The sequence below is a fragment of the Hirundo rustica genome, assembly GCF_015227805.2.
Source record: "Hirundo rustica isolate bHirRus1 chromosome 3 unlocalized genomic scaffold, bHirRus1.pri.v3 SUPER_3_unloc_1, whole genome shotgun sequence".
NCBI lineage: Eukaryota > Metazoa > Chordata > Aves > Passeriformes > Hirundinidae > Hirundo > Hirundo rustica.
The window spans coordinates 46,296-70,772 of NW_026690169.1; the positions used below are offsets into that span (position 1 = coordinate 46,296).

Genomic DNA, 24,477 nt, shown 5'->3' on the forward strand with positions numbered 1-24,477 from the left:
GCTGGATAAAAACTGGCACTGAAGGACACGAGGGATCCGGGTTTTCCATGGGATCCCCGGAGGAAGACCGGACCCATCTCACCAGCACTGGACTTTCCACAGGACCATCTCTGCTCCACAGAACCACAGCTGTTACTGCAGGAGGATTTATCTGGGCTGCTCCCAGCACCCTGAGCACAGGGTGCCAGCTCGGATCCCTGACCCTGACACGGCTTCTCCAGGATTTTGTTTGCTCCCTTGCTTGTTTTTTGTACTACTACATTTGTATTTTCTTTTTTATTTTTAATATTCCTAGTAAAGAACTGTTACTCCCATTCCCTTATCTCTGCCTGAAAGCCCCTAATTACAAAATTACACTAATTAGGAGGGAAGGGGGTTTCCATTCTCCATTCCAAGGGAGGCTCCAGCTTTCCTTGGCAGAAAACTCTTTCCAAACCCAGACAGAAACCCACCCCATCCTCGGGGAAGGTTAAAGCAGGATTGGTCTCTGCTCCTCCAGCTGCTCCTTCCAGTGCCTGCCCTGGGATTCCTGTCCTGGAATGGGAAAGGAGCTGCTGGAAGGGGAAAGGAGCTGCTGGAAGGGGAAGGAGCAGCTGGAAGGGGAAGGAGCAGCTGGAAGGGCAAAGGAGCAGCTGGAAGGGAAAGGGGAAGCTGGAAGGGGAAAGGAGCAGCTGGAAGGGAAAGGAGCAGCTGGAATGGGAAGGAGCAGGTGGAAGGGGAAGGAGCAGCTGGAAGGGGAAAGGAGCAGCTGGAAGGGGAAGGAGCAGCTGGAAGGAGAAGGGGAAGCTGGAAGAGGAAGAAGCAGCTGGAAGGGGAAGGAGGAGGTGGAAGGGGATAGGAGCAGCTGGAATGGGAAAGGAGCAGCTGGAAGGAGAAGGAACAGCTGGAAGGGAAAGGAGCTGCTGGAAGGGGAAGGAGCTGCTGGAAGGAGAAAGGAGAAGCTGGAAGAGGAAGGAGCTGCTGGAATGGGAAGGAGCTGCTGGAAGAGGAAGGAGCTGCTGGAATGGGAAGGAGCAGCTGGAAGGGGAAGGAGAAGCTGGAAGGGAAAGGAGCTGCTGGAATGGGAAGGAGCTGCTGGAAGGGGAAGGAGAAGCTGGAAGGGAAGGAGCAGCTGGAAGGGGAAGGAGCAGCTGGAAGAGGAAGGAGAAGCTGGAAGGGGAAGGAGCAGCTCTTGGCAATTCCCCATTTTGATCAGGATTTCACAGAACACTCTCTCACCACCCGTTTTCTCTCCAGCTGGAGGAACCCTGCTCCGTGTCCTCATCCAGCAGGATTTTGGGATCCAGGGTCAGTTCCACCGCCCCAGAGCTGCTGGAGACAGGTCAGGCTCAGCAGGGCTCGGAGCCTGGGACAGCGGGACGTGTCCCTGCCGTGGCAGGGGGGCTCTGAGTCCCCTTCCCACCCAATCCACCCCGGGATTCTACCTCAGAAGCTGGAATTACGGAGTGAGAAGGTGCAGAGAGCCTCAGGGGAAGCAGAAAATTCACAGGAGCCTCCAAGCAGGGACAACTGGGACATTCCTAGTGGAAAATCAGCTCCCAAGTTCTGCACTTAAAGAGGTGCCCAAGAGGTTAAATGGGCTGAGGAGGCTTCCCAAGGGCTCGGGATAAGCAGGAGCTGGAACACGGAACAAAACGTCCCCGGAGGTGTCCCAGGAAGGCCTGGAGGTGGCTCTGGGGACAAGGAGGGGACAGGGCACAGCATGGCTGGGAGGGATCATCCCTCTGGAATTCTGGGATTGACAGCACAGCGTAAAGATCACAGAAACAGGGAAAGAAAAAAAATTAAAATAAAAATATAAAAGCCTGAGGAACTCAACACAACAAACACAGGGAAGGAACGGGCCAGATTTCTGGGGAATACTCACATCTGAGCTTGTCCAGGATCTTCCCCCCGCACATGGTGGCCAGCATGGCCTTCACCGAGAACACCGTCAGCTTCCCGTGGCCCTCGCTGCGGGGAGAAGCACAGTGAGCAATTCCCGGGGGAACGGAGCACACGCAGCCCCAGAGGCAGGCAGGGAGCCAGGGAACGCGGCAGGAACAGCCCAGCAAAGCCCCTGAGGGAGCGCCGCGCCCGCAGGAGCTGGCACTCAACGGGCTGGGCAGGGAATTCGTGGCAAATCTGAATTCTGCAGCAGGGAGAGGAGAGAGCTGGAGAGGGGCTTTGGACATGGGTATGAGGGACAGGGAATGGTCTGGGTGGGAAGGGACATCAAAACCCATCCAGTGCCACCCCTGCCATGGCAGGGACACCTCCCACTGTGCCAGGCTGCTCCAGCCCGGCCTTGGGCACTGCCAGGGATCCAGGAATGCTGCTCTGGGCACCCTGTGCCAGGGAACAATTCCTGCCCCAAATCCCATCCAAATCTCCCCTTTTCCAGCTCCAGGCCATTCCCTGTGTCCTGTCCCTCCAGCCCTTGTCCCCAGCCCCTCTCCAGCTCTCCTGGAGCCCCTTTAGGCCCTGCAGGGGCTCGGAGCTCTCCCTGGATCCTTCTCCTCTCCAGGTGAGCAGCCCCAGCTCTCCCAGCCCGGCTCCAGCCCTGGAGCAGCTCCGTGGCTCCTCTGGGCTCTCTCCAGCAGCTCCAGGTCCTTGTGCTGCTGGAATCCCCAGGGCTGGGGCAGGTGGGGTCTCACCTGAGCACAGGGGGCACAATCCCCCCTCCCTGCTGGGGGCTCAGCCCGGGGCAAAGCTCACCTGGAAATTCCAAATCCCTAAGCCACAGCCCCTTCCCCTTTCCCAGACATCCCCTTTGGACCAAAGGCAGGTTCAGCTCGGAATCAGCTCCCAGAAAAACCAAAGGCACCAGAGTCTCCTGCCAGGAGAGAACCTGTCCTCAGAAATCCCTCTGCTGGTGCCCCCAGACACGGGGCCTGCCAGGGCCTGGAGCCCATTCCAGCTGTGCCAGGGCCCATTCCAGCTGTGCCAGGGCTCAGTGCAGCATTCCAGCTGTGCCAGGGCCCAGAGCCCATTCCAGCTGTGCCAGGGCCCATTCCAGCTGTGCCAGGGCCCAGAGCCCATTCCAGCTGTGCCAGGGCCCATTCCAGCTGTGCCAGGGCCCAGAGCCCATTCCAGCTGTGCCAGGGCCCAATCCAGCTGTGCCAGGGCCCATTCCAGCTGTGCCAGGGCCCAATCCAGCTGTGCCAGGGCCCATTCCAGCTGTGCCAGGGCCCAAAGCCGCCCTCAGGGCCCCCAGCCAGGCAGAATTCCCAGGAAAGGCAGCTGTGGCTGCCCCTGGATCCCTGGCAGTGCCCGAGGCCAGGCTGGCACGCTGGGAGGTGTCGCTGCCCGGGCAGGGGTGGCACTGGATATTTGGGACAGCCCCTTCCCACCCAGAGCTCTCCAGGATTCCGGGATCGCTGCGGTCGAGGGGAATGTGAAAGGTCCCGGAGGCGCTGTGAGAACTCTGTGGGGTTCCAGCAGCACCGGGATGCAATTCCAGCATGGATGGGCATTCCCTGGGTGTCACGGGCATTCCCTGGGTGTGATGGGCATTCCCTGGGCATGAAGGGCATTCCCTGGCTGTGATGGGCATTCCCTGGCTGTGATGGGCATTCCCTGGGTGTGAAGGGCATTCCCTGGATGTGAAGGGCATTCCCTGGGTGGGATGGGCATTCCCTGGATGTGAAGGGCATTCCCTGGATGTGATGGGCATTCCCTGGATGTGATGGACATTCCCTGGCTGTGGTGGGCATTCCCTGGCTGTGATGGGCATTCCCTGGGCATGAAGGGCATTCCCTGGGTGTGAAGGGCATTCCCTGGCTGTGATGGGCATTCCCTGGGTGGGATGGACATTCTCTGGCTGTGATGGGCATTCCCTGGATGTGATGGACATTCCCTGGCTGTGAAGGGCATTCCCTGGGTGTGAAGGGCATTCCCGGGATGTGATGGGCATTCCCTGGGTGTGGTGGGCATTCCCTGGGTGTGATGGGTATTCCCTGGGTGTGATGGGCATTCCCTGGGTGTGATGGGTATTCCCTGGGTGTGATGGGTATTCCCTGGGTGTGATGGGCATTCCCTGGATGTGAAGGGCATTCCCTGGGTGTGAAGGACATTCCCTGGATGTGAAGGGCATTCCCTGGGTGGGATGGGCATTCCCTGGCTGTGATGGGCATTCCCTGGGTGGGATGGGCATTCCCTGGGTGGGATGGGCATTCCCTGGCTGTGATGGGCATTCCCTGGCTGTGTCCCTGGCTGTGATGGGCATTCCCTGGCTGTGATGGGCATTCCCTGGCTGTGATGGGCATTCCCTGGCTGTGATGGGCATTCCCTGGCTGTGATGGGCATTCCCTGGGTGGGATGGGCATTCCCTGGGTGGGATGAGCATCCCCTGGATGTGATAGACATTCCCTGGGTGGGATGGACATTCCCTGGATGGGATGGACATTCCCTGGATGGGATGGGCATTCCCTGGATGTGCTGGGCATTCCCTGGGTGTGATGGACATTCCCTGGGTGTGATGGGCATTCCCTGGATGTGCTGGGCATTCCCTGGGTGGGATGGGCATTCCCTGGGTGTGATGGACATTCCCTGGATGTGAAGGGCATTCCCTGGCCGTGATGGGCATTCCCTGGGCATGAAGGGCATTCCCTGGGCATGAAGGGCATTCCCTGGGTGCCCCAATCCCACTCTGCCCCATCCCTGCCTCTGCTGGGATCCAGGAGATCCACGAATGAGCTCAGCAAGAAACCTGCAATTCCCAAGTTCAGAGGGATAAAAACGACCTGGAATTTCTATCGCTGACTAAACAGAGCAGCTTGAAATGAAAGTCACTTGAATAAAATAAAGTATACTAGGAGAAATGGGAGAAAAGAGAAAAAAAAATATTTAAAATGGTGCACTTCTGTATTTTAGAAAAACAAGCCAGCCAGAAAAATTAGGCTTAACCCTGGAAACAGAATGTGGGGAAAAAAACCGCACACAAAAAGAAAACAACGGGAACAACTAAAATTAGAGAGCCAAAATTCCAGGCTCCTGCATCCTGGAGCAGAATCCCTGCAGAAGGGGCCCTGCTCTGCTGTGCTCCTGGGCTGGGGCAGAGCGGGGAATAAAACCCCTCCTCTCGATAAAACCTCCTCCTCCCGAGGCAGCTGCTCCAAACGCGACCACTGCTGGCTTTAAACCCTCAGCCAAGCCTTACAGCTGGTCCTGGCTAAGCTCAAAGCTGAGCAGAGGCTGTGCCGGCACAGAACCTGCCCTGAGCTCCCTCTGCCCTGCCCTGGGTCTGGATTCCTGAGGGACGCTCCCAGCTCCTGCTTGGTGGCAGGAAGGAGTTGTCCCAGCAGGACAGGACCAAAGTCCGGACTGCCTCGGGTAAATCCTCTCCGTGGGGCAGGAGGAGAAGCCAGGAAAAGGGAAAAAAAAACCCAAAAAAACTGATTTGGAGAAAGGGAAGATGAAAAGTAAGAGATGCCAAGCACAGCAAAGGAGCTGCAGGTGCTGAGGATCAGCAGAGCAAAGGCTGCAGAGAGAGGCTGGGACAGAAACTCAAAACTGGCACCAGGAGGAGCCCGGACACAACCCCGGGCAGGAAATGCAGCTGAGCTTAAAAAGGGCTCTGTGAGCAAGAGGCAACAAAACACCTGCACTTCTCTGTGGGCTGTGAAGTTAGCCTAAGCCTAAAGCCTCCCTAAACCTTGGTTTGTATTTATTACCGCGGTCTAAAGCTTTAAATTCTGTTTTGCACCCTGTGATCTCACACACTTCTGTTCAAACCCCACAACCCCGGCGCTGTCACTCAGATTTGGGAGCAGTTCCACGGCCTCAGGTCAGTGCAGTTTGTGTGGGGCTCAGACACTGGCAGCACACAAATCCTGGAATTCTCACACCCAAGGATCCAACACTGCTCAAGCACTGCTAAGCCCCAGCTCAGTTTGATCCCAGGCTCAGCCCAGAATGGAGCTCGGCTCAGAACGGAGCTTGGCTCAGAGCAGAGCTTGGCCCAGAGCAGAGCTCAGCCCAGAATGGAGCTAGGCTCAGAGCAGAGCTCGGCCCAGAATGGAGCTCGGCCCAGAATGGAGCTAGGCTCAGAGCAGAGCTCAGCCCAGAGCAGAGCTCAGCCCAGAATGGAGCTAGGCTCAGAGCAGAGCTCAGCCCAGAATGGAGCTAGGCTCAGAGCAGAGCTCAGCCCAGAGCAGAGCTGGGCTCAGAGCAGAGCTCAGCCCAGAGCAGAGCTCAGTCCAGAATGGAGCTAGGCTCAGAGCAGAGCTCAGCCCAGAGCAGAGCTCAGCCCAGAGCAGAGCTCAGCCCAGAATGGAGCTAGGCTCAGAGCAGAGCTCGGCCCAGAACGGAGCTCAGCCCAGAGCAGAGCTGGGCTCAGAGCAGAGCTCAGCCCAGAGCAGAGCTCAGTCCAGAATGGAGCTCGGCCCAGAACAGAGCTCAGCCCAGAACAGAGCTCAGCCCAGAAGGGAGCTGAGCTCAGAATGGAGCTCGGCCAAGAACAGAGCTCAGCTCAGAACAGAGCTCAGCCCAGAACAGAGCTCAGCCCAGAACAGAGCTGAGCTCAGAGCAGAGCTCAGCTCAGAATGGAGCTCGGCTCAGAATGGAACTCGGCTCAGAACAGAGCTTAGCCCAGAACAGAGCTCGGCCCAGAGCAGAGCTCAGAGCAGAGTTCGGCTCAGCTCAGGACAGAGCCCAGCCCAGCCCAGCCCAGCCCAGCCCAGCCCAGCCCAGCCCAGCCCAGCCCAGCCCAGCCCAGCCCAGCCCAGAGCCCAGCCCAGCCCAGCCCAGAGCCCAGCCCAGCCCAGCCCAGAGCCCAGCCCAGCCCAGCACTGGCCTGTCCAGCGCCGCTATGACGAAGTTGAGCAGCAGGCTGATGGACTGCTCCACGCTGATCTGGTGCGTGGAGGGCAGCCGTTTGTTCAGCTGGAAGTAGATGGACGAGATGATGGTTTCCAGGCGGGACACGCCGAGCTCGGCGCCGTGATCCAAAGTGTTCAGGCCGTTATCCCGGAAAGCCTCGATCATGTTCCAGATATCCACGAGGTGAACTGCAAAGGGAGGGAGAGCAATGAGCTCTGCACGGCACGGCCCTGGGGAGCAGGTGCCTCGGTTCGGACACACAGCTGTGTGCCAGGGAAAGCTGGAGCCTCCCTCGGGATGGGGAATGGAAACCCCCTTCCCCTTCCAGCTGCTCCTTCCCTTTCCAGCTTCCCCTTCCAGCTTCCCCTTCCAGCTGCTCTTCCCCTTCCAGCTGCTCCTTCCCATTCCAGCTGCTCCTTCCCCTTCCAGCAGCTCCTTCCCCTTCCAGCTGCTCCTTCCCCTTCCAGCAGCCCCTTCCAGCTGCTCTTCCCCTTCCAACTGCTCTTTCCCATTCCAGCTGCTCCTTTCCCCTTCCAGCTGCTCCTTTCCCCTTCCAGCTGCTCCTTCCCCTTCCAGCTGCTCCTTCTCCTTCCAGCAGCTCCTTCCCCTTCCAGCTGCTCCTTCCCCTTCCAGCTGCTCCTTCCCCTTCCAGCTGCTCCTTCCCCTTCCAGCTGCTCCTTCCCTTTCCAGCTTCCCCTTCCCCTTCCAGCTGCTCCTTCCCTTTCCAGCTTCCCCTTCCCCTTCCAGCTGCTCCTTCCCTTTCCAGCTTCCCCTTTCCCTTCCAGCTTCTCCTTCCCCTTCCAGCTGCTCCTTTCCCCATTCCAGGACAGGAATCCCAGGGCAGGCACTGGAAGGAGCAGCTGGAGGAGCAGAGACCAATCCTGCTTTAACCTTCCCCGAGGATGGGGTGGGTTTCTGTCTGGGTTTGGAAAGAGTTTTCTGCCAAGGAAAGCTGGAGCCTCCCTTGGAATGGAGAATGGAAACCCCCTTCCCTCCTAATTAGTGTAATTTTGTAATTAGGGGCTTTCAGGCAGAGATATGGGGATGGGAGTAACAGTTCTTTACTAGGAATATTAAAAATAAAAAAGAAAATACCAATGTAGTAGTACAAAAAACAAGCAAGGGAGCAAACAAAATCCTGGAAAAGCCGTGTCAGGGTCAGGGATCCGAGCTGGCACCCTGTGCTCAGGGTGCTGGGAGCAGCCCAGATAAATCCTCCTGCAGTAACAGCTGTGGTTCTGGGGAGCGGAGATGGTCCTGTGGAAAGTCCAGTGCTGGTGAGATGGGTCCGGTCTTCCTGCGGGGATCCCGTGGAAAACCCGGATCCCTCGTGTCCTTCAGTGCCAGTTTTTATCCAGCTGGGAGCAGCTGGCTCCTCCCAGTGTGTGGAGCATCTCCCGGTGGGTGATGGAGTGTGTCCTGGCACTGGTGGGCACTGATGGGCCGTTATCAGGAGATGTCCCCGGGAGGGTGGAGGGAGGTGACAGAGACAACAAACACGGCCCCACCTGGGTTTAACGGCTGGGACGTTATCAGGAGGCAGTGCCAGGTTTAGGATCACAGCTCTGAAATGCCAGTTCAGGTTTAGGATCAGAGCTCTGAAATGCCAGTTCCAGGTTTGGGATCACAGCTCTGTAATGCCAGTTCAGGTTTAGGATCAGAGCTCTGTTTTCCATCAGGAGCACACAGCTCTGCCAGTTCCAGGTTTAGGATCACAGCTCTGCCAGTTCCAGTTCCAGGTTTAGGATCACAGCTCTGCCAGTTCCAGCAGGAGCACACAGCTCTGCCAGTTCCAGGTTTAGGATCAGAGCCCTGTAATGCCAGTTCCAGGTTTGGGATCAGAGCTCTGCCAGTTCCAGGTTTGGGATCAGAGCCCTGTAATGCCAGTTCCAGGTTTGGGATCACAGCTCTGTTTTCCATCAGGAGCACACAGCTCTGCCAGTTCCAGGTTTAGGATCAGAGCTCTGCCAGTTCCAGTTCCAGGTTTAGGATCACAGCTCTGCCAGTTCCAGTTCCAGGTTTAGGATCACAGCTCTGTTTTCCAGCAGGAGCACACAGCTCTGCCAGTTCCAGGTTTAGGATCACAGCTCTGTAATGCCAGTTCCAGGTTTGGGATCACAGCTCTGTTTTCCATCAGGAGCACACAGCTCTGCCAGTTCCAGGTTTAGGATCAGAGCTCTGCCAGTTCCAGTTCCAGGTTTAGGATCACAGCTCTGCCAGTTCCAGTTCCAGGTTTAGGATCACAGCTCTGTTTTCCAGCAGGAGCACACAGCTCTGCCAGTTCCAGGTTTAGGATCACAGCTCTGTAATGCCAGTTCCAGGTTTAGGATCACAGCTCTGTTTTCCAGCAGGAGCACACAGCAGTGCCAGTTCCAGGTTTAGGATCACAGCTCTGTAATGCCAGTTCCAGGTTCAGGATCACAGCTCTGCCAGTTCCAGTTCCAGGTTTAGGATCAGAGCTCTGCCAGTTCCAGGTTTAGGATCACAGCTCTGCCAGTTCCAGTTCCAGGTTTAGGATCACAGCTCTGCCAGTTCCAGTTCCAGGTTTAGGATCACAGCTCTGTTTTGCAGCAGGAGCACACAGCTCTGCCAGTTCCAGGTTTAGGATCACAGCTCTGTTTTCCAGCAGGAGCACACAGCTCTGCCAGTTCCAGGTTTAGGATCAGAACCCCTGCTCTGGGTGCTGCCTCATGCTCACTTTGGGTGGCTGCTGATCCTTAGATGTCTTCTCCACTCTGCTGCAAACCTTAGAGCTCGGAAACATTTCCAAATATTGTTTAATGTGGTTCTGCAGATCACTTACTGCAGTTTGGAAAGGTTTTCTGCACCTTAGATACAGCAGGGGGATTCGGGGGGAGGCTTTGGAGCGCCAGCCCTGTGTTTATAAAACACTCTGCTCTGGCTTTGGGAACTGGATCAACTGGAAACAGTCAGAGCTGAACTGGAACATCAGGCTCCTCCTTCAGTGCTCTACGAGTCAGCGTGAGGGTGCTCAAAATCACTGTGAGCAGCGGGTTTAGAGCTTCAGCAGATCCCAGAGTGGTTCGGGTTCGGGAGGGGACCCCAAATCCCACCCAGTGCCCCCCTGCCATGGCAGGGACACCTCCCGCTGTGCCAGGCTGCTCCAACCCGGCCTTGGGCACTGCCAGGGATCCAGGGGCAGCCACAGCTGTGCCAGGGCACAAAGGGCATCCTGCTCACCTGGGGCACACCTGGAGCACACCTGGGGCACAACTGGGACTCACCTGGGGCACACCTGGGGCACACCTGGAGCTCACCTGGGGCACACCTGGGACTCACCTGGAGCTCACCTGGGGACACACCTGGGGACACACCTGGGGCACACCTGGAGCTCACCTGGGGCACAACTGGGGCACAACTGGGACTCACCTGGGGCACACCTGGGACTCACCTGGAGCTCACCTGGGGCACACCTGGGGCACACCTGGGGCACACCTGGGACACACCTGGGGCACACCTGGGGCACACCTGGGGCACACCTGGGGCACACCTGGGACTCACCTGGGGCTCACCTGGGGCACACCTGGGGCACACCTGGGACTCACCTGTGCCCTGGGAGCTGTGCAAGGGCAGAGCCCAGGGCAGAGGAGGAGAAGGGCTGCCCTGCCCAGAGCTCTCCTGGTCGCTGCTGGCACAGGCAGGGACTGTCCCCGTGCTCACTGGGGGTGCCCTGGGGTTCCCCTCACGCACCTGGAGACCATCCACACCCGGCTCTGAGGGCAGCCAGACCCTGGAGCTGCCCCTGCACTTCACCTGTGCTGAACAGTGAACAAACGTGAAGATATCACAGAGCATGGGGCAAGGGTCCCTGCCTCTTTCTAACTACATTTTTAATTATCTATTTGTCTCGGGGTCAGTGCAAGATCTGTTCTATTCCAACCTGTTGAAAATGGTTGGGGAGGTGTTTCTTTAGCTCTTCTATGACCAAACCCTCGTAACTCCAGGGGATTTTCTGTCAGTGGGCAGCTGTTAAACCCCTGGGGCAGTGTTTGTTTGTCCCTTCCAGGAGCCATCCCTCACCATTCCAGGGGATCTCTGCTGTTCCTGGCCCATCCAGGCTCACTGCAGGGCTCAGACAATTCCATCAGCCCACCGGGAGATGCTGCAGCCAGGGGAGGAGCCCGGCATTCCCGGCTGGATCACACCTGGCCCTGGGAACAGCAGCACAGCCCGTGGGCACGGGATTGCCAGAGGAGCCCCGGAGCCATCCCAGCACCACGGGAGCTGCAGAGGAAAACTGCACCCTGCTGCAGGATCCCTGCTGCCAGAACCACATCTGTCACTGCAGGAGGCTGGGCTGGGCTGGGCCCAGCACCCTGAGCAGCAGCGGGACAGCTCTCTGCTCACTCCGGCAGTGGTTCCTTTTTTGTTTGTTTGCTTGTTTTCGGGGTTTTTTTGGGGTGTTGTTTTTTGTGTGGGTGTGTTTTTTTTGTTTGGTTGGTTTTTTTTGGTTTTCTTTTTTGTGTGTGTGTGGGTTTTTTTGTTTGTTTGTTTTGTTTTACCTTTCTTTCCTTTTTTCTTTCCTTTTTTTCTTTCTTTTTTTTTTCTTTTTTTCTTTTTTGTACCACTCTGCATTTATACTTTTAACATTCCCAGTAAAGAACTGTTGCTCCTATCCCCATATCTTTGCCTGAAAGCCCCTTAATTCCAAAATGACGGTAATGCTGGGGGTGGGTGTTTACATTCCCCATCCCCAGGGAAGTTCTGTCCTTCCCTGTCTTTCCAGGGCAGTTCCAGCTCTGTGACAGGGTCTGCTCAGCCTGCCCCTGCACCGCAGCGGGGCTGCTGCAGCGTTTGCTGCAGCCTGCAGCAGCAGCGGGGGGGAGGGCGACTCACGGTTGCACCTCTTCTGCACGAAGCGCAGCTTGCAGGCGGTTCTGTACGTGGAGAGCCGGATCACATCGAAGTTCTGGGCTCCTGCAGCAAAACAAACAAAACAAAGCTTTGGGCCTTTGCTCCCCTCTGCCGCAGCCACTTCTGCTGAGGCCGTTGAGAGGACTCGGAAGAAGCACAAGTGTCTCCTCACATGTGGGATTTTGCTTTTTTCTGACCCAGAGATGGGGCAGCTGAGAGGCGTTTTAAAGGCTTTTATTCCATTTTCAGTCTCATGAGAAGGGTGAGACGGTGCAGATGTTACAATTCACGCCATCACAACCAGAAGCCAAACTATTTCCTAATTACAAAACATTATCAGCGTTTCTTGGCCTGTCAGCTTTTGCCACACAATGCTGCTAAATGCTTCTAAACCAATCATCTATTAAAATACCCCACGTGGGTCTTGCTACAACACATCTTTCACAGTTTTATTTCTCCAAAGTATCTGGTCTATTTGCAAGGTCATCATTTGGAATTTGTTTCCAGTTCCATTTCTCTCTCCACGATGTCTGTCCCATTCCACGGCGTTTCTAACTCAGAGGCAGCGCACAGAGCCAGGCTCTGTGACCCTTCTGCCAGGCTTTGAGGATCCTCTGTGGCTCCATCTCAGCCCATCCCCACCCGCAGCACACGGACTGTGCTCAGGTGAGACCCCACCTGCCCCAGCCCTGGGGATTCCAGCAGCACAAGGACCTGGAGCTGCTGGAGAGAGCCCAGAGGAGCCACGGAGCTGCTCCAGGGCTGGAGCCAGGCTGGGAGAGCTGGGGCTGCTCACCTGGAGAGGAGAAGGATCCAGGGAGAGCTCCGAGCCCCTGCAGGGCCTAAAGGGGCTCCAGGAGAGCTGGAGAGGGGCTGGGGACAAGGGCTGGAGGGACAGGACACAGGGAATGGCTTGGAGCTGGAAAAGGGGAGATTTGGATGGGATTTGGGGCAGGAATTGTTCCCTGGCAGGGTGCTGAGGCCCTGGCACAGCGGTGGCTGCCCCTGGATCCCTGGCAGTGCCCAAGGCCGGGCTGGAGCAGCCTGGCACAGCGGGAGGTGTCCCTGCCGTGGCAGGGGTGGCTCTGGGTGGGATTTAGGGTCCCTTTCCCACCCAGACCACTCCAGGATTCCACGACAGCGCTGCAATGGAAACAAACCAGCGTCAATCTGCAGCTCCAAGTCAGCTCCCTCGGGTGTAACTGGAATTAAGGACGTGCTGGCCCGATCCAGGAATCCCCTTCAGCCCGGAGTCCTTGCAGGACAGCAGGAAAATGGGATGCCAAACACAAATTCTCTCCCAGAGCACGGTCCTGCACGGATCTGCCCTCAAACCATCTCTCCAGTCACACCAGCATCCCTGGGCCATTTGTAATTTTGGTTTTTTAAGGCCAAAGGTGCTCAGTCTGCTGTCACGATTTATTCAAACAGCCCACAAACCTGAGGCCTTGGCAGGGGTGAGAGATGTGAGCGCTCCCTAAGGAAGGAGCTCCCCAAAACCAGGGATGAGCCTCAGAACCTTCCCAGGCTGTGGGACGGGACGGGGACGATCACAGCGAAGTCTCGGGGATGAACAAACGACAGATTTCCTACTTACTCATCTCCATGAACAGCTGCCTCTTCTCTGCCATGGTCCTCCTCCTCTTCCCGCTCTCCTCAATCATCCTGGAGACAAAAACGGCGAAAACCCACTGTTTGTGCTGGAATTACGAGAGCAGCCTGCAGGATTCCGGCCATGGTGGGAACAGGCTGGCTCTGCTGGGAATTCCAGGACAGACAGACGCCTCTCCTCTCGATCCCATCCCACACACACACACACACACACACACACACACTTCAGTTAACACCTTGCAAGGCGCAGGAAGCGTTAATTCTCAACGCCTGAACTGATTCCGAGCATCCCAGAAAGAATCCCTTTGCTGGGAAAACACAGAGCAAGAATTTCTAATGCCTGAATTGATTCTGAGCATCCCAGGAAGAATCCCTTTGCTGGGAAAACACAGAGCAAGAATTTTTAATGCCTGAATTTATTCTGAGCATCCCAGGAAGAATCCCTTTGCTGGGAAAACACAGAGCAAGAATTCTCAACACCTGAATTTATTCTGAGCATCCCAGGAAGAATCCCTGTGCTGGGAAAACACAGGGGGAAAGCGAGCCAAGCGAAGGGGAGAGGCTGCGGGTCGGGCTTTGGGGCCAGGAGGAAGGAGCTCAGCCCACCCCATCCCCTTCCCTGCGGGATCACGGAATCCTCTGGTGTCACCCTGGTTTTTCTGAGTTTTTTAAAGCCTTTTGAATTTTCATAAAATGGAGTCAGATCTTTTAGCTTCTGTACAGTATTAGCAGCAGTTTCTACCTTTTCCCACAGATGTAACATAAACAAATCCTTTGTTTTTCATTCTCTGTCCTTTGTTTGCGTATTTCTAACCTGAAAACAATTGTAACTGACGGCTGGTCTGGCCATTGGGCTGGGAGGTGAAAACTCCAGGAGCCAATCCACAGCCAGACCCACAAATGTATAAAAAGTAAGAAATAACCAAGGAGGCTCTCTCCGCCCTGCCTCAGCCTGAGCTGGATCGGAGAAGTCTCTGTCCTGCGAAAATCTCTCGTCTCGTGTGATTGCTCCTCCGGCTCGGGAAGGACGCCCGGGATCCGCGGGGACGGCGGCTTTCAGAAAACTCGCTAAAATTCACCCGGCTCGGAACCCCGACACCCCAGCTCAAGTGGGGGAATAAAGAACTTGGAAGTAATTAAGCTGGAAATCAAACCTCCCCGTCCCAGGAAAAGGGATGAAAAGGGTGACAGGAGCGGGGAGGAGCTGGGGCCCCAAGGGAAGGGGGCACAGGGACAATCCTGCTCCGCTCAGCTTTATTTCCTTCCCCAAAAGACTCCAAATTCCAGTCCGCCGCAGCAAAAAAGGGGCAAGTTAATTCAGCAGCAGTGAAAAATTTAGTTCATAATTCAACGAATGATTGCATTATTCTTTGATTACCAAATTCACCAACTTAAAAACCATTAAATGTTGGTTTTAGGTGTCTAAACCCCCTCCAAAAGATAAAAATCCCAAACAATTCCTCTACAGTTCACTGCAGCAAAAAAAGTCAAGTTAATTCAGCATCACTGTAAAATTTCATTTGTAATTCAACTAATGATTGCGTTATTCTTTGGTTACCAAATTCACCAACTTACATACATGAAGTGTTGGGTTTAGGTGTCTAAAACTCCAAAAAGACAAAAATCCCAAACAATTCCTCTACACTTCACTGCAGCAAAAAAAGTCAAGTTAATTGAGCAGCAGTGTAAAATTTAATTCATAATTCAACTAATGATTCCATTATTCTTTCATTACCAAATTCACCAACTTAAAAACCATTAAATGTTGGTTTTATGTGTCTAAAACTCCAAAATAGACAAAAATCCCAACCAATTCCTCTACACGTCACTGCAGCAAAAAAAGTCAAGTTAATTGAGTATCAGTGTAAAATTTAATTTATAATTCAACTAATGATTCCATTATTCTTTCATTATCAAATTCACCAACTTAAAAACCATTAATTGTTGTTTTTAGGTGTCTAAACCCCCTCCAAAAGACAAAAATCCCAAACAATTCCTCTACACTTCACTGCAGCAAAAAAAGTCAAGTTAATTGAGTATCAGTGTAAAATTTAATTCATAATTCAACTAATGATTCCATTATTCTTTGGTTACCAAATTCACCATTTTAAAAACCATTAAATGTTGGTTTTAGGTGTCTAAAACTCCAAAAGGACAAAAAATCCCAAACAATTCCTCTACAGTTCACTGCAGCAAAAAAAGTCAAGTTAATTGAGCAGCAGTGTAAAATTTAATTTGTAATTCAACTAATGATTGCATTATTCTTTGGTTACCAAATTCACCAACTTAAAAAACATTAATTGTTGGTTTTATGCGTCTAAAACTCCAAAGACAAAAATCCCAAGCAATTCCTCTACACTTCACTGCAGCAAAAAAAGTCAAGGTAATCAGGCATCAGTGAAAAACTTAACTTACAATTCAACTAATGATCATATTATTTTTTTCATTACCATGTTCACCAATTTAAAAACCATTAAATGTTGGGTTTAGGTGTCTAAAACTCCAAAACAGACAAAAATCCCAAACAATTCCTCTACAGTTCACTGCAGCAAAAAAAGTCAAGGTAATTGAGCATCAGTGTAAAATTTAACTTATAATTCAACGAATGATTCCATTATTCTTTCATTACCAAATTCACCAACTTAAAAACCATTAAATGTTGGTTTTAGGTGTCTAAACCCCCTCCAAAAGATAAAAATCCCAAACAATTCCTCTACACTTCACTGCAGCAAAAAAAGTCAAGTTAATTCAGCATCACTGTAAAATTTCATTTGTAATTCAACTAATGATTGCGTTATTCTTTGGTTACCAAATTCACCAACTTAAAAACCACTAAATGTAGGTTTTGGGTGTCTAAGCACACCCCCCAAAAAAGACAAAAATCCCAAACAATTCCTCTACACTTCACTGCAGCAAAAAAAGTCAAGTTAATTGAGCAGCAGTGTAAAATTTAATTTGTAATTCAACTAATGATTACATTATTACTTGGTTACCAAATTCACCAACTTACATACATGAAATGTTGGTTTTAGGTGTCTAAAACTCCAAAAAGACAAAAATCCCAAACAATTCCTCTACAGTTCACTGCAGCAAAAAAAGTCAAGTTAATTGAGCAGCAGTGTAAAATTTAATTTGTAATTTAAGTAATTATTACATTATTACTTGGTTACCAAATTCACCAACTTACATACATGAAATGTTGGTTTTAGGTGTCTAAAACTCCAAAAAGACAAAAATCCCAAACAATTCCTCTCCACTTCACTGCAGCAAAAAAAGGCGAGTCAATTGAGCAGCAGTGTAAAATGTCATTTGTAATTGCAGTAACGATGACATTATTCCTTCATTACCAAATTCACCAGCTGCCACGCACGCCGTGCCCGAAGCCAGCAGGGAACAAGCACACGGCTCTGACCCGGGAATCCGCTGCAGCTCCCTGCTCTCTCCTGCTTTACAAACCCACACACTCAGAACCAAAGCACTGCTGTGCCTTTATCCATTTATTTCATTTACAGGAAAAAGCCTCAATGCTTTTTTTAAAATGATTTGTAGAAGTTGGGGGTTTGGGCACGCGAGTTTCCGACCCCGTCTCGCTCTGCACCGAGGAATGAGTTCAGCTCTCTCCCTAGAGATTCCTCACTCATGGAACCCCAGGATGCTTCGGGTGGGATTTGGACCTCAAATCCCCCCAGTGCCACCCCTGCCGTGGCAGGGACAGCCCCCGCTGTGCCAGGCTGCTCCAACCCCCGATGTCCAACCCCTGCCAGGCTCCAGGGACAGCCACAGCTGCTCTGCTCAGCCTGGCACAGCCTGGCACGAGCCAGGACAGGAGTTCCAGCCCGTTCCCAGGGCCAGGACGCAGCTCCCACGGCTGCCACACAGAATTCCTGGGTAAGGAGGCCACGGTGACCCAGACAGACACAAATCCCACGGCACAGGAGCTGAGTGTCACCCTCGGCAAGGAAAGGAAGGGCTGAGCTCCTGCCAGGTGCCCCTGAATCGAGACCTGAGGAGGGATCTGCTCTCTCCATCATCCAGAATCCTCCAGCAGGGAAAGTCCCCGAGGGCATCGAGTCCAACCTGATCCCCACCTTGTCCCCAAGAGCTCCGAGTGCCACATCCAGGTGACACCTCCAGCGCTGGGCACTGAAAGCTCCCTGGGCACTTCCAAGGCCTGAGCCCCCTTTCCATGGGGAAATTCCTGCTGCTGTCCGAGCTGAGCCTGGCCTGGCCCAGCCTGAGGCCATTTCCCCTTGTCCTGTCCCTGTTCCCTGGGAGCAGAGCCCGACCCCCCCTGGCTGTCCCCTCCTGTCAGGGACTTGTGCAGAGCCACAGGGTCCCACTGAGCCTCCTTTTCTCCAGGCTCAGCCCCTTCCCAGCTCCCTCAGCCTCTCCCGGGGCTCCATTCCCTGTCCCAGCTCCCTCAGCCTCTGCTGGGGCTCCATTCCCTTTCCCAGCTCCCTCAGCCCCTCCTGGGGCTCCATTCCCTTTCCCAGCTCCCTCAGCCTCTCCTGGGGTTCCGTTCCCTTTCCCAGCTCTGTTCCCAGCTCCCTCAGCCTCGTGCCTGGCTCAAAAGGAGAAGAAGGTTTGTGTTTTCCCTGGGGGAACAGCTCAGCCCTGGCCCTGCTCCTCAGACCCATCAAAGGTGATGTCTGCACTCGTGACCCTGCTGCCCCTGTCTGAGCAGGGAAACACCTCGGGGATGCTCTGTGGGCACAGGGCCTCAGGCTCTGAACAGAGAGGAGAGAATCCAGCAATGGAAACACGGAATTGTAAAGGTTGGAAAAGCCCTCAGAGCCCAAACATCCCCAGCACTGCCCCAGGTCCCCGAGAGTCACATCCACAGGGCTTTGAAACCCCTGCAGGGATGGGGAATCCTGTCCTGGGCAGCTGTGCCAGGGCTGGACAAAGCTTCCCATAAAGGAATTGTTCTTAAAACCCAACCTGAACCTGGCCTGGCCCAGCCTGAGGCCATTCCCTCTCCTCCTGTCCCTGTTCCCCGGGAATAGAGCCCAACTCCCACACTGCTGCCAAACATTTGGGAAAGCGGCGCAAATCAGGCTGTATGAGAATAATTCACAAACCTGTTTTTAATCCCTGCCCCGTCAGACACAGGAGGATCCCTCGGGAAGGAGGACGACGGGGAGCTCTTCTCGAGCTCAGAACGGGAATGAACCAAACCCACAAGAACTGCAGCTATGTTTGGGATGCAAATGACAGAGCTCGGCTCCCGAAACACGCAAGGGGAACAGCAGCTTGGCCTGAGCTGGTTTGGTTTGTTAGGCTGGCTTCTTTGAAGGGGGTGGGGAGGCTGGCTTTGGCTTTGGGTGGGGATTTTTTGGGTTGCCTTTGTTTTGTTTGCTCGCCGGTTCCTCGCTTTTTTAAAAAAAAAATCGTAGCAAAATCCACGAGCAAAGCGCCAGGAAACACAAGGTGGGCTGGAATCCGCTCACGTTCCGTGGGCACGCGGAGGGGAAACCACTCAAATATAAAATCCCAGGGTGGGGCGGGCTGCAGGGAGCTCAGAGCCCCCCCAGTGCCACCCCTGCCACGGCAGGGACACCTCCCACTGTGCCAGGCTGCCCCAAACCCTGCCCAGCCCGGCCCTGGGCACAGGAACGCAGCTGTTCGGAAATCCTTAGGGAAAAGCAAAGCTCAGCTGGAAGCAGGAAAGGATGCAGCACCTTGGGCAAGCCCAGCCGAGTGTGTCTGATGTAAACGCCCCAGATTTCACCGTTTCCCTCCGTGCTGTCACCCGCTCTCTTTCCAACACGTGCCAGGCCCCAGGGTACCCTCTGACAGAGCTCGTGGCAGAGGATTCACAAACCCCACACCAACAGCCGTGGGACGCTCCAGGCTCAGGCACCTCGAAAGCGTCTTCAGTAACCTCCCACTGCTCTTCTTCCCCGCTCCCTGCCCCTCTGCCACTGCCCTGTGCCAGGGCTGTGCCGGGCACGGCTCTGGCCCAGCACAGCAGGGGAGAGCTGAGATCCTGGCTGCAGGGAGATCCTGGGAGTGCCCAGAGAGCCCTGGCAGTGCCCACCGGAGCTGTGCCCACCTGGGCTGTGTGCCCCTGGCAGTGCCCTCCTGGCTGTGCCCACCTGGTTCTGAACCCCTGGCTGTGCTCACTTGGCTGTGCCCACCTGACTGTGCCCTCCTGGTTCTGAACCCCTGGCTGTGCCCACCTGGTTCTGTTCTCCTGGCTGTGCTCACCTGGGCTGTGCTCACCTGGCAGTGCCCATCTGGCAGTGCCCACCTGAGCTGTGCCCACCTGGGTTGTGGCCACCCAGCTGTGCCCACCCAGCTCTGCCCCCCTTACTCCCCTGGGTACCGCCCTGGCTCCCCTTGGCTTCCCCAGGCTCCCCCTGTCTCCCCCAGGTGCCCCCCTGTCTCCCCCAGGTGCCTCCTGGCCCCTCCAGGAGCCCTCAGGTGCCCCCCTGGCCCCCCCAGGACCCCCCAGGACCCCCCAGGCCCCCCCAGGTTCAGGCCAATACTACAGGACCTTTCTTAGCAGGTTTCGCTCTTCTTGGAGCTCATCAGCTGTAGGTAACGGCCCCAGGACAGCTCCGTGCTCAGGAGATCACTGCTCAGCCTCAGGAGCTTCATTCCACTGCTTCCTCCTGCCAGGAACGCTCCAAGGGGGTCTGGCCTCTGGGCTTTGAGGACTTCTGGGGTTGGGTGACCTCTGCGCTTTGAGGACTTCTGGGGTTTGATGACTTCTGGGGTTTGAGGACTTCTGGGGCTGGATGACCTCTGGGGTTTGAGGACCTCTGGGGTTTGAGGACTTCTGGGGTTTGAGGACTTCTGGGGTTTGAGGACCTCTGGGCTTTGAGGACCTCTGGGGTTGGATGACCTCTGGGGTTTGAGGACCTTTGGGGTTTGAGGACCTTTGGGGTTTGAGGAACTCTGGGGTTTGAGGACCTCTGGGGTTTGAGGACCTCTGGGGTTTGAGGACCTCTGGGGTTTGATGACCTCTGGGGTTTGAGGACCTCTGGGGTTTGAGGACCTTTGGGGTTTGAGGACCTATGGGGTTGGATGACCTCTGGGGTTTGATGACCTCTGGGGTTTGATGACCTCTGGGGTTTGATGACCTCTGGGGTTTGAGGACCTTTCCCAGCCATCGCTCTGCACCCAGGCCGAAGGCGGCAGGGAAAGCAATTTCCATTTCATTCACCAACCCTTACACCTGACTGGGTTTGGATTCCTGGCGCCGCACGCCATCAGCAGAAATAATGTTTGATGTCACTGGTTAAACTGCAGCTGCTGCATGAGGATAAAGCTGTGCCCGGACCTATTTATGGTCAGAAAGAATTTGTAATTAAAAATAAATCAGAAAACCGGATTGGGGCATGGCTGTGCTGGACACAGGGAAGGAGCTTCAGTGATTTTCTGCCGTTTTTCTGACTTTCCTCATCTCCCTGCCATTCCTGGTGTTTCAAGGAAAAGCTTTCCTCCCTTGTCAGCTCATTCACTCCCCAAAAATGTAACTTTAACAAACAACAGAACTGGGGTGAAGATACTGAATAAAAATTGAGGGCATGCCTGTGCTGGCAGAAGAAGTAACTGGTGTCCATCTGCTTTGGGCTCCTGAACACGTCTGGCTTCTGACACTGAACTGAAATCATCTAAAATCATTCCTGAACTGGCATAAAGGTTTTGCTCAAGTATAAAATTAAACTGACTTAGGATACAAAGGTGCTTGTATTTGCTCACCTCCGATTTCAATAAAAACATGAAGTATCTTTCCTTTTCTTTCCTAACTGTCCTAATTCTTTCCTAATTCCCCTCCTCTCCCTCCGTCCATCCGAAGTATCTGATGCTCCTACTCATTCCTTTGCTCTCCTGGTTCGTTCTCCGGATCCCTTCCCTCAGCAGTCAAACATAATTAATCAAAAATACTCCTCTGCTCCCCTGTGCCTTTTGCTAGGAAGAGGAGTGACCGAGGAGTGATTTCAGGGGGACACAGCTGACCCCTGGAAGAGACAAACCTTTCACACTGACTGGCAACAACATCTTTTAAAGCGCATTTTAACCGCTCCTGGCAACTCTTCTAATTTATCTTTAACATTTTAAACTCTGCTCCCATCATTTATAGCAATAACTGAAGCCAAAAGCAACTGTGCACAAAAGTATGAAAAAAACACCCTAAAATGCTATTTCTGCATCTCTGGGATGCACCTTGCACCTTCCAGCAGCAGCTTCCCCAAAAGCCAAAGGTCTGGCTGTGTCAGAGGTGTTTTCACACCTCCTGCACTCCGATGATTGTGTAAAACCTTTACAAACCCAAGCTGACTCCAGCCTCGGGGGTGTAAGGAAAAACCCGCTTGGCAAGAGCCAGGAAATGGATTGTAACTTCCCAGGGCTTACAGCTCTGCACTGAAACTCCAAACAAGTCAATGGCTCCTTTTTTTACCCCTCTCCATAAATCCAGTGGATCCAAAGCTGCTCTGGAAGATTCTGCCGAGGCCTGCCCCAGTAACGCAGGAATCTTCATTAAAAACGAACGGGCAATCCAGCAGTTTAGGGGAAAAACCCAGTTTTGAAGCATAAAAGCTTCCCCTCCTGCACACCTTGTCGCTTCTGCTGGAACCCTGAGCTCCTTCCCGGGCACGAGCAGTGCCGGTTTGTTCACAGCACAGAGCCCTCAGTGACCGGGGTGGAAAATCCAGGGACAGGGCCGCTCCTGGCTGGGATAACCCCGGGCACGAGAGGCACACCTGCTGCCGCATTTTGTGAGCTTTTGTCAGATGTTTATAGCTCTGACTGAATCTTCCCACAGCCTCTAATGTAAACACCTTGTTTTTCACACTCCTTTCTGATAATCAACTGATGGACTTCTAGCCTGGCCAGTGGGATGGAGAGGTGGTAGCCCTGCTCTCCAGTCCCTGGTCATTCTTCAAAACCTGTAAAAGCGAGGTCTTTGTAAACAATGAAGTCTTCTCTTCATCAGCCTTCGTCTTGTGGAGTCAAATCTGTGAGTATTTGTGATCGCGGCACGCAAAGCAGTCACACAGAGATGAGAGATCTGCAGGGCAGAGCTGCTCCTCAGAGAGAGAGAGCGGGGCCGAGAGCCCCAGCCTCTTTATTTCTTACATTTTTTATACATTTGTGGCTCTGGTTGTGGATTGGCTTCTGGAGTTTTCACCTTTCACCCCAGTGGCCAGACCAGCTGTCAGTTACAATTGTTTTCAGGCTAGAAATATGTAAACAAAGGACAGGGAATGAAAAACAAAAGGTTTGTTTATGTTTCCCACGTGTGAGAAAAGTGAAAACTGCTCCTAATATTGTGCAGAAACTAAAGACACTGACTCCACCTTATGAACAAGTAGATGGCTTTAAAAAAAAAATTCAAAAAAACCCAGGGTGAGAGGTGTTTACTCGTGTCCACTAGCGACGCACATCCAGCCGGGAGCGGGCACCGTGGAACTCCTGTGGGGCTGGACACGAGGGCACCAGGCTGGCTGTGCTCAGGGACAGCCCCAGGGGGTGGGATGGGATCTGCTGGGGGCAGGGAGCACCCATGGGTGCTGCACCGGGGTGACTTTGTGATGCTCGTACCCCAGTCCTCTGCTCTGCGCTGTGTCGCCAGAGGACACAAAAAGAATTGCGCTCACACAGTTAAGTGGTCAGGGCAAAAGAAGGGAAGTTTATTTACTTGACCTCGCTGATATCTGTTCTGGAAAATGCCCAGGGATTGGAGAATGAGGTTTCCACCTCTCACTCCACCCGTCACACTAGAAGTCCATCAACTGTCCCTCCTCCAAGGAGGAATGTGAAAACAATCACTTTGTTTATGTTACAATCTGTGAGAAGACTTCACTACAAAAATGTAAACGTTGGAAGGCTGAAAAGAATATGGTAACAATGTAATATTGAGTTCTGTGCCTTTAAAACTGGTTCTAAGAGCAAGGAGAAGCACAGAGTTTGTTTTGAGAGAACTGCCTGACTCCACACTCCTCTCGGGGCTGGGTGCAGAGGCTTGGAGAGACTGCAGGACAGAGATCTCTTTGCTTTTAGTTAGTTTTACACAGCTAGGGCAGAGAAGTTCCCTGGACTGTTTTATTTCCTTTTTCTTGGGACTGTTTAAACCTGCTCTGGACTGAAAACCCAGGGGAGCACTGGGGGCTGCACCGGGGCCTGGAGCTCGGCATTTTCCAGCAGTGCCGGAGGGACTGGGACTGAGGAGAGACTGAGAGAGAGAGCCGAGCTCCACCCACGGCAAGAACTTTCTCAATTTGCCATCTCACTCCAGAACGAGAGGTTTTATTGTTTCAGATTATTCCTTCTTTGAACTTGTGGGCACTTTGTTAACTAAAACTGGTTTTTTTTCACTTTTCTCCAAGTTCTTTCCCAGACAGTTTGTGGGGAGGGGCTGTTTAGGTTTGCTCCCCAGAAGGACCCCATCCAGGGGTTTTCTCCCAAATTTACCCTAAACCAGGACACGGGGTCACACCAACCCCAGGGAACTCTCCAGGATGGGAAGGGAACAGGGGAAGGGAGCCCCAGGAGCAGCTGAGGTGATGCTGTGAGAGGCTGCCTAGAACAGAGGCCGGACAGAGTTAAAGGAATAAAGTGGGGATTTATTAAAAGGCCTTTAAAGGTCTCACCTTGGGCAGCGCAAGAGCCTGGCCATGGCTACACCAAGATAGAGCAGGGGTCACGAGTTTTCATACTTTTATAAGTTCTGGTCTATTTCCATATTGGGGTTAATTATCTAATGACAGCTTCAAGTGATGAACTCCCATCCTCCCAAATTTGCTCTCATTTGCACATTTTGGGCCTGAAGCTGCAATGCTGCCCTTGGTTCAGGATTGTTCTGTCTGACTGAACTGTGAGGAGAGCTGGCTAACACTTCCTATGAAGTTCAGAGTTAAATATCAATGGAAGAATCTGGGAAATGGGAAAGCTAAAACTGAAGGATCAGAGGGAGCTGGGACTGGGAATGGAGCCCCAGCAGAGGCTGAGGGAGCTGGAAAGGGAATGGAGCCCCAGCAGAGGCTGAGGGAGCTGGGAAGGGAATGGAGCCCCAAGAGAGGCTGAGGGAGCTGGGAAAGGGAATGGAGCCCCAGCAGAGGCTGAGGGAGCTGGGAAAGGGAATGGAGCCCCAGCAGAGGCTGAGGGAGCTGGGAAGGGGCTGAGCCTGGAGAAAAGGAGGCTCAGTGGGACCCTGTGGCTCTGCACAAGTCCCTGACA

General features: G+C 53.7%; 1 protein-coding gene across 2 annotated transcripts in view; it reads right to left on the reverse strand.

Moving 5' to 3' along the window:
- Positions 1 to 24,477, reverse strand: part of LOC120766079 (dystrobrevin beta-like) — a 68,603-nt gene that overhangs the window by 34,091 nt on the left and 10,035 nt on the right. Inside the window, exons 3-6 of one of the 2 annotated variants that reach the window (XM_040091450.1) lie at positions 13,274 to 13,341; positions 11,659 to 11,739; positions 6,776 to 6,989; positions 1,868 to 1,953 (exon numbers count right to left, since the gene is read on the reverse strand). In XM_040091450.1, coding sequence (XP_039947384.1) covers positions 1,868 to 1,953; positions 6,776 to 6,989; positions 11,659 to 11,739; positions 13,274 to 13,340 — 448 coding nt within the window. In that variant the 5' untranslated portion in view covers position 13,341. Of the gene's footprint in view, positions 1 to 1,867; positions 1,954 to 6,775; positions 6,990 to 11,658; positions 11,740 to 13,273; positions 13,342 to 24,477 lie in introns of those variants that run through there. The other variant, XM_040091451.1, reaches the window with a different exon arrangement.